Source organism: Loa loa, assembly GCF_000183805.2.
Source record: "Loa loa unplaced genomic scaffold supercont3.20, whole genome shotgun sequence".
Lineage (NCBI taxonomy): Eukaryota > Metazoa > Nematoda > Chromadorea > Rhabditida > Onchocercidae > Loa > Loa loa.
In genome coordinates, this window is record NW_018108200.1 from 209,934 (window position 1) to 219,545 (window position 9,612).

The 9,612-nt window shown below is 33.2% G+C and overlaps 2 protein-coding genes across 2 annotated transcripts; one reads left to right on the forward strand and one right to left on the reverse strand.

The window, feature by feature from the left end:
• Positions 1–741: 741 nt before the first annotated feature.
• LOAG_02494 (hypothetical protein) lies at positions 742–1,734 on the forward strand (the record flags this gene model as incomplete). The annotated part of the gene is made up of 3 exons (XM_003138032.2): positions 742–845; positions 980–1,154; positions 1,609–1,734. The coding sequence occupies 3 exons, from the start codon at positions 742–744 to the stop codon at positions 1,732–1,734; spliced, it is 405 nt and encodes a 134-aa protein (XP_003138080.2).
• A 4,297-nt stretch (positions 1,735–6,031) lies between these two features.
• LOAG_16798 (hypothetical protein) lies at positions 6,032–8,537 on the reverse strand (the record flags this gene model as incomplete). The annotated part of the gene is made up of 4 exons (XM_020449457.1): positions 6,032–6,167; positions 6,756–6,862; positions 8,077–8,210; positions 8,441–8,537. 4 exons carry the CDS (start codon positions 8,535–8,537, stop codon positions 6,032–6,034), a joined length of 474 nt encoding a protein of 157 aa, XP_020307009.1.
• Between the last annotated feature and the right edge of the window lie 1,075 nt (positions 8,538–9,612).

Here is a 9,612-nt window from a genome sequence, read left to right on the forward strand (position 1 = left end):
GGCACCCTTTGAAAGTGACGATAGCCGTAAAATATATAATTTATAAAATTCCCCCAAATTACCTATTACTGTTCTATGTACCCTTGGGACACTGCAAAAATTTACATATTCTAGATAACAATATAAGATTACATGTGCTGAATAACAGTATAATTTTGTGTGCCATAATCTATGATGTATTTCAGAGCTAAGTTTAGAACTGTGTAAAGCAATCCATATTTCAGCGATAAATACTGCGATAAACTTTGTGCATAATGTGTGTATGTGTGTGTGACTTAATTGCGATGCATCTGCGTACATGACATACGTGAGTACGTACGTATTAACATTACGTATGAGTGAAGTGTATATCACGGTGTGTTTGTTATGCACGTGCAAGAAAGTGTGACATACGCTTACGTGACATATATGCGACCAAGTAAATGTGAAGTATACGTGACGTGTATGCGGCGTGTGTGTATTGATGTACCTGCATCTGACGTGCGTCTGCATGAGGTAGTGCATCCGATGTGCATATGACTTGACGTACGTTAATGTGACAGACATGTGTGCGACATGACAAAATTTACATGATGGTACGCGTATACACATGTATGTCACACGCAGGCGTGCGTGGTATACACGTCACGAACACGCAACAAACACGCATGATTTACATGTCACTCATGCGTCACAGAGACTTCACGTACACGTGACTACGTCACATACACGTCTTATACATGCACGGCACATTCACTCAACATGTTTATCTCATGCACACGTACTTTGCACGAACGCACGTTATGTATACGTCGCGCATACATATGTCACGGTAACGATATACACGTTACAAGTTACATCCAGAGGTACTCTACGTACTTTTCGTATATACATGCTCATACATACATGCACGTCAAATACACGTCAAATACAAACGTGCACGTCAAATACAAACGTGCGCGTACTCACATGTCACACATATCACATATGCTTTCTTCAGGTGTACGCCAATCACGCGTGCCTCTCAAACACGTCAGTACATGCACATCACATGTACATCGGATGCACTATCTCATGCAGATACACGTCAGATGCAGGTGCATCACGTACGCACACGCCGCATACACGTCACGTGTGCTTCACATTCACTTACGTTACATATGTGTCACGTGGAGGTGTGTCACACTTTTTTACGCATGTATCACGAATATACCGTGACATATACTTCAGTCAAATGTAACATTAATGCGTACGTGCTCTTGCACATTGTGCACGCAGATACATCACACATTAAATCACATACATACATTACATATATTTGTCACTTGCACGTCACGTATATCTATGTTACCTATACTTACGTCACATAAGTCGATAACACGTTAGCAACAAACACACATGCGCCACTTGTCACTTATACATTCGTCGCATACTCGTTACCCACACGTACGCCACTCGCACGTGCCTCAAATGCACCTCAAACGTAAGCCACATATACGTACATCGCACACACATCACTCCTACGTGCGTCACGTACGCTACATCCCATATACTTACGTCACATACATCTCATGTCCACGTACATCACATACACGTAACATTTTAAAAATGGCATACTCTCCAATTCAGCAATTGGATTGTCGAAAACTGATAGCAGTCGAAAGTAACGAATACGAGATGATAGCTAGCAAAATCGAATATCGAAGAAAAAAATATGGCAATATCGAAGAAACATTTTTTACAAACGAGCCATAAACTGGTGATCGGGTTTCTTCCTCACAGAGAATTCAAATGAAAACAAATGTTGTAGGATAAGCGCTCGGGTGTTTTTAGAGGGTTGTATCTGATGGGACGTAGATACTTTCTGGAATTTTCCATAAAAAACATTTTTAGGAATTTTACGTGACAGATCTTTTCTGGGATTATCCGTAGCAGATATTTTCTGGAATTTTCTATTATGAACACGGTATTTTGATTGTGAATATGAGTAACATGTAGCAGAATGTGCATTTATAAATATTTTCTGGATAGGGGTAACTTTACATTTACCTCACTTGGTTGTTTTTGTTGAAATTATAAATTGCATCACTAATTAATTTGATGATATAACGTAAATAACTTCACTAGGTTCAGTAATAGTTTCTTATATAAATTTTTTCTGATGGATTGTCTGGGAGGATTCCGTTTGCATCAATATAGGTTTACTGTTTCATATTTTTCCTGCATAATATAAATATATGTGTAGTGGTTTCGTATTCTGCAGTCAATCATATTTATGCGTAAGATATTATTATTCTTGCTATCTCAGTTTCTGTTCATTTCTGTACATTTTCAGAATTATAATTTTTGATTTTACTTACATATTCCTTTCGTACTCCACGTATACCCAATTAAATTGCTACCTGCACTTTGCTATGGGAAATTCTAGAAGATATCTACCACAGAAAATTCCAGGAATGACTATTATGGAAAATTCCCGAAAACATTTGTCATAGAAAATTCCAGAAAATAGCTACTGTATATAGTTCCAAAAGACAACTACCACAGAAAATTAAGAAAATATCAAGTCTATAAATGCTACAAATTCTAAATGCCTGTAAATTCAAGAAAACATGACGGAAAATTCCGGAAAATTTCTATGGAAAATTTTAAAAAATATTTCCTACAAAGAATTCCAGGAGATATCTGCCATGGAAAATTTCAGAAACCACTTGTTTTTGAAAATTCCAGAAAATATCTATAACGGAAAATTCCAAAACATATCTACCATAGAATATGTCAGAATATATTTGCCATGGAGAATTCCAGAGAATACCTACCGCGGAAAATCCCCGGAAATATCTGTTATGGAAAATTCCGAAAAACACCTATTATGGGAAATACCACAAAATATCTGCTGTGGAAAATTCCACGGACTATCCGTTATGAAAAATTCCAGAAAATATCTTCTATGAGATTTAATTTTGTTTATTAGTTTTTGAAAGTTTATAATAGCTAATTTGGCGGACATCCTTATCTGCTGAATCCCAAAATGTTTCATTTTAAATTTACAGGTTCAATTTTGGGTCCATACGAGCAGGAATATCCGTAATTATCAGAAGCGTCTGTTGCAATGTGGATCCCCTGAAAACTGCATAATACTAATTGCAATATCAATCTGAAATAAAATGTAAATATTCGGAAGTTCCATTTAAATCATTTATAAATTTTGATGTTTCCACTTTTTTTTTTTGCAATTTGATAAAAATTTAATGTGCACATTTCGAAATTCATTAAACATCACACGAAAAAATTTAGAAAATATTCATTATGGGGAATTCCAGAAAATATTAATTATAAATTCCATTTATTTTATTTTATTGATTTTTGAAACTCTATAATAGTGAATTCAGCGGGTATTCTTACATGTTAAAGCGCAAAATTCTGCGTTTTAAATTTACGTGTCGAATTTTAGATCCTCTCGAAAAAGAATATTCGTAATTACCAGAAGTGTATCACTGTAACGCGACTGTTGAACTATTAGTGGAAGGTAAAGAGAATGAAAAGAATAAATTGGATTACTGTTGTTAATTGAAGAAGCATTATAATTGTGGTGTTACAATTGCGTGTTACAATTACGGTATTATGGTTGCGGCGTCATGACCATAGTGTTGTAATTGCGATATTGTAATCACGGTATTTTGATTACGGTGTCGTAACTGCAATATCATGACTGCGACATCAAAATTGAATATAATGACGATGTTATGGTTACGGTGCCATAATTAATGGCATTCTGGCTACTGTGTTACAATCGCAGCACCTCAAACACGGTACTATAGTTACGATGTTGTAGTTATGATTACGGTAATATGACTGAGGTATTGCGATTACGGCACCGTTATTGCCGCAATCAAGCTTTTATAGTGAATACACTGCTATTGGAGTCATTGGAGCATGATTACGGTATCATGACTGTATCCATAATTATATTATTGTACCATAATTATATTATGGTTACGGTATGTAACGGTATCTCAGTCACGGTATTGTAATTGATGACCACATATTGCAATTACAGTATTATGGTTATGGCACTCTTGAACTTTCCCTAACGATTACAAGTGCAATTTATTACTCTTGAATTAAGCTTTTACAGATGTTTGATTGTTACATATACATTTAGTATGAAAAGGAATGCAAAATAATTCTTGGAGAAAATTTTCGAAAAAGTTTGTCAGATAGAAAAAACTGACTTCTCCACTGAAAAAAAAAATGTCCAGCACTTTTACAGATGTTTGATTGTTTACTGATTCATGAAATATCCCAACACTGTACTGAAATAAGAGACAAATGCACAGATTCCTGAGTGAAAAAAGATATAGTTAACTGAAAAAGAAAAGTGAATTAAAATGAGTGCTTTCTATTCATACAATGTGAAGGAATTTCGAAACGCTTATTTCAAAATATACAAAATTTCCAATCAACATCACAAATTTCATTTCGAAACGATGACCATGTCCAGAACATATCATGCATGATTTACTGTATAAAATATGCAATAGGTAAAAAGTCGATTGTTCTTCCTTTCATAAACGATTTTTCGATCAAAATAAGATGCGACATATACTTGCAGATGCTCCCTTTTGAGGGAATTCTAAATTTTGATATTTAATAAAATGAAGGGCAAAATTTAATTATGAATTCCTATTATTTTCTCATTTAAAGGTGAAAATTCCATATATTTCTGAAGAAGTTATAGGAGATCCCATTGCTGCTAAAACAAAATTTAATTATAAATTCACCACAAGTGTTTTTGAATTTTTTTCAAGAATTTTGAAAAATTTTCTCCGCACTTTTTTCCAAAATGAAACAATCATTTTATTTCATTGATAAGAATTTTTTAAACTAGACACTTTTGCGCATTCACTATTTAACAACTTATTCATCGGCAACCTCCATCGTCCATCGTAATTGCTATCACCTAGATATAATATCACCAGATTTTATTCCTCAGACAAAGGTTGCATATGCAAATAATCAACAGTCGGGGAAATTAGTTCTTATTTTTAGTGATAAAAAAAGCATCTATCAAAATTCAAACTTTATTTTTTATAACACTTATGCAGTGCTGTACAGCAGTAGTAGCACGAAAAAAAAAATGGAAAAACGGAAATCTAATCCTGAATTTGAAAACAGTAAGCTTCCAATTAGTGAATGTTGAAACAATTATGATTGGGAAAATCCAAACAAAAGAACAAAAAATGAGAAAGTACAATAAAGAAATATACGTATAGATGAAATGAGCACATAAGATTAGCTGCAAGTATGGACTTACTGTAAATTATTTTAAGTATCTTTGAACGGGAATATGCACATAAGAAAATTTCGAAAATCTCCATGATGATCAATGATCCATTTAAAGGAATTTAATTTATTTCTTTTCCCTTCAAGATGTTTAGCTCATTGATTTTAAACCAAACTGATCAAGAGATCAAATCAATTACCTAGGCCTCGAAAAGTAAGCACAACTGGAACTTCCTCTCACCTGAAAATTACAAGAATCCGGAATGAGTTTGAATACACCTAAGCTAATGTTTCTTTCTCATGCGGAAGAGACAGTAGAAAACAAATCCATATGGTAGCAAATCCAACAATATGTAAAGTAAATTTGGATCCTTGATGTCTAATAGAGAGATCAATGACCAACAATTTTGTCATTGAGATGAATTGAGACAGTAAAATTTAAACCGGTTTCTCCCGATATTTTCTTTACTTTCTCTGTGATTTTTCGACTTCTTCAAATTCCAATTATCCATCGCATACTAGATTTAAATTAAATCATCTTTTAAACACCAAAACTCAAAGTGTTTTGAGGAAATTCACTCAGCATGCATCTTCAACTTGCACTCTCTTCGTAAGGCATGCATTAGAAGGGATTGCTAACGACTGGGAATCAAATTTTGTCAGGCGAAAAAAAATCAGAAAGAATCCGATCAATTAAAAATTGAATTAATTGATAAATGACTGAGAAGTGATCTAAATATAATGGTAAAAGAGCGCCAACAGTTGCCTAGGGATGAGACTGAATAGCATGAGTAGCTGCATGTGCGTTTATGGCGGTCACCTGTGAACCGGTCATTGCTATCGGCGGTTGTGTATTGGCTGTCATTCCTCCATGTATCATACGACTATTTCCGTAATTCATCCTGAAAAATGTAAGTTTATGCAGTAAATGTGCTGCCAGCTCTTGATCATATAACTTATTAAACAGCAAAGATAGGTATCATCCCACAGCTATCACGTTTTCTCACGTTAAAATTTAATCTATTAGTCTAATGAACCAATTTATATATTATTTTATTAGATTGGTAGGTGAATTTCTTGGCAACTATCGGCTAATCTGTCATACTTCAAATACTACCCAGTTGTGACCGACCCAAAAGTGTAGTAAAGTTAAGTCATAAAAAAAGTTAAGTCAAAAGTGTAGTAAAGTTAAGTCAACCCAAAAGTGTAGTAAAGTTAAGTCATACTTAGTAAAAGGATGCATGTGAAATGTGGGAAAAATTACGCAGATAATGTCTGCCTTATGTTTGGGTCAACAGTATACGATACCTTTCGCCTCAGCAAGCGGTCAAGTCGTCCCTCACTTTTTATTGATGACCCTCCCAAGCTCAATACAAACCCTAATGAAGCTCAATATAAACTCCAATTAAAGTAAATAAGTTTCAAATGATACAATTTAAATAATACAAGAAATGATATATTTGAATATATAGAATTTTGTTAAAACTCACAAATTCACTGGTGACGTACCATTACGCCACGCTGACCGATTGCTATCACCCATTTCTATATTTTCTTCTTTCAATTTCAGTGTACCATTCGCTCGCTTATTATTCGTCTGCAATAGATCATTCCATCAATTTTCAAGTACGAATTTATCCATTCTTTGATTCAATCTCAACAATGTGATCCATAGTTTAACTCTTCCTTTGACAATTTTGATTAAAATACAAACAGAAAATTGACAAAAATTATCATCCAACAATAAGAATACAAAGGATGTATGCATTAGTAATTGGCATTTCTTCCTCCTTTCAACATTTCCTCAAATATTTAAAAATTAATAATTATACCTTAAACACACCCAACATTCATCTAGTTCATTAGTAATTAATTGTTAAAATGAGTATTAAATTTGAGTATATGCACAAACAACGATGCAGATATTTTGCATTTATGGAAGGATAGTGCGGTTTAGGAGCTCGAAATATAAAATAAATTTGTTCAAATTAGGAAAGAGTTTCTATCAGAAAGAAATATTTGACAAATTAGAATAGATATTAGGGAATTCGAGAAATTTTCTAAGAAGCACAATGAATACTAAAAGGATGAAAATATTCAGAGTAAAGGGAAGAAAGAAGAAAGCATTATTCTTTGTAATTCGACATATTCACGGCAAGTGGAAATGCATAGCGACAGTTTTATTAAAGTAATTAAACTAACGAAAGAATTAATTATGCCAGGGAAGAATCCTCAAGGAAAAAAGAATTTTTCAAGAAGATATATTAGCAACCTATCTAAAGAGGAAAATTTGCACTCTTCTATAATTAATTTGCGCAATGTGACTCCAGAGTTGTAAGATTTTCTCTAAATTTGGGCAATTAATTAAACCTTAGGTAAAAGAGACAAAATTAACAATTCATAATCATTAAGCATCACAAAATAACCATAACCCTAAGCTTCGAAAAAAGAAGGATATATATATATAGATATCCTTGAAGGATTGATTTTACGATTACAAAGATTAGCGCCTTGAGGAACGCATATTGATAAGATGCTCTTTGTTAGCGTATAGCACTTTTAACGTACATTGCTAAATAATAAGCATACATATACACATATATGTAGTGATAACACTCTATTCATGCAGAAAGAATAGATATTCAAATTTCAATCATGATCCAGTTTGGTACATAAAAATCAGTACATCACATCATATTTATTTATAAACCTTTATCACGGAACTTCGTCATGTTTATTCGCGACAACATCAGTAAACAAAAATTATCAAGAAAATTAACATTTCAAAGGTTCAAGGAAAAAAGAACTTACAGCAATAACAGTAAATGCTATTAATAGTATAGCTAATATACCGATAGCTATACCCCCTCCGACAATATATGATGATGTACCGCCTGAAGTGTAACCTTCATGTACCCTCTCAACGTAATTTTTTGACACAAATCCTGAAAATTCCTTTTCTTTTTTTTTAGTCATTAGTAATAAGTAAACCGTTATAATTGCTAATGATTAATAATAATTAGTTCTCCTGTATAACCCATTCATTCTATTTCTATTTATTGAATTAAGGATGCATTATATGTTAGGATACTGAAAACAAAAACGGTCAATTTTTGGATTTCAGTATTTGAAAGTTTAAGACATTTTTCGATAAAAAAAAAAAAAGAAACTGCACCATCAAGTACGATCGATCGCGGATCCACATCATTACCACCAATTTGTAAATTTGTCATTGTAATTTGTTGTTCGAAATCGGTAGCCAACTGTTCCATATCGTCAGGTTTTGCTGATGTTAACACAATACCGTCCACTATTACACTGCCTTTCAAAAAGCTCACCAAATGTATTCCATTATATATATGTCCAAATATAGATCCAAATAGTTTTTCCAACTATAAAGAGTAAGGTTAACGAAGGAATATAAACATTTAGACTTTTCTAAAACTGTGAAGTGAAGTAAGGATGTTGTCACTTCGAGATTATCCTGTGGATCACCAGTGTGCAGTATGCATTGGATTTATAGATGATGGAATTCTAGCATGATAAAAAATCGGACTTCTCAGTTTTATCTCGATGGCTTTTTCTTTTTCTCTTTCCCATCAAATAAAAACCCTACTTCAATCACTGTAGATTTGCCACAAACATTTTGAATTCAGGATTGCGGGAGGAATACTAAATTGCAAGGTTAATGATGTCTATCATCCTCCTATTACGTGGGTCCATTTGAAGATGAGTAAATCCAATTATCATAAATTTACATCTGGTAGAAGTTGATCTCGCAGCTTTTTGTATTTCCCGCTATTTGGGTCACCAAATTCTGGAATGTAATCGATGCTGGTAATGCGAAATGAGAATGATGTCTTGTAAGCTCCTTCTTTAGCTGAAATTAATAACAAATATTTTAAAAGAAATACAGGAGAAGAGAAATAGCGATGAATAAAGATATGATTAAGGAAAGATGAAATAAAAAATGAAAATACTTTTTATTTTTCTAATGCGAAAAAATTTTCTTCCTGACAAACCTTGCCTTATCTTAGGCGGCCTTTCCTTTCAAGTGATATGTTTAATATTTCAGCTAAAGCTAAATTTCAATTATATGATGCTCATTTTGCAAATGCCTATGTTACTAATTAGTAAGAAATGCTCAACTAATACAAATTCTATTTTCTACAGACTTTCAACTGAATGCCCTATCGCTATTCCATTGAAAATCTTCTCATATTCTGAGACCAATAACAAAGTGTATTAAAGTATGTTGTAAGACTTAACTTCGTTTCATTAATAATATCTTACATCTATTATTGGATACGATCGATAATTAATTCAACTGATCTGAGATAAAGTAAA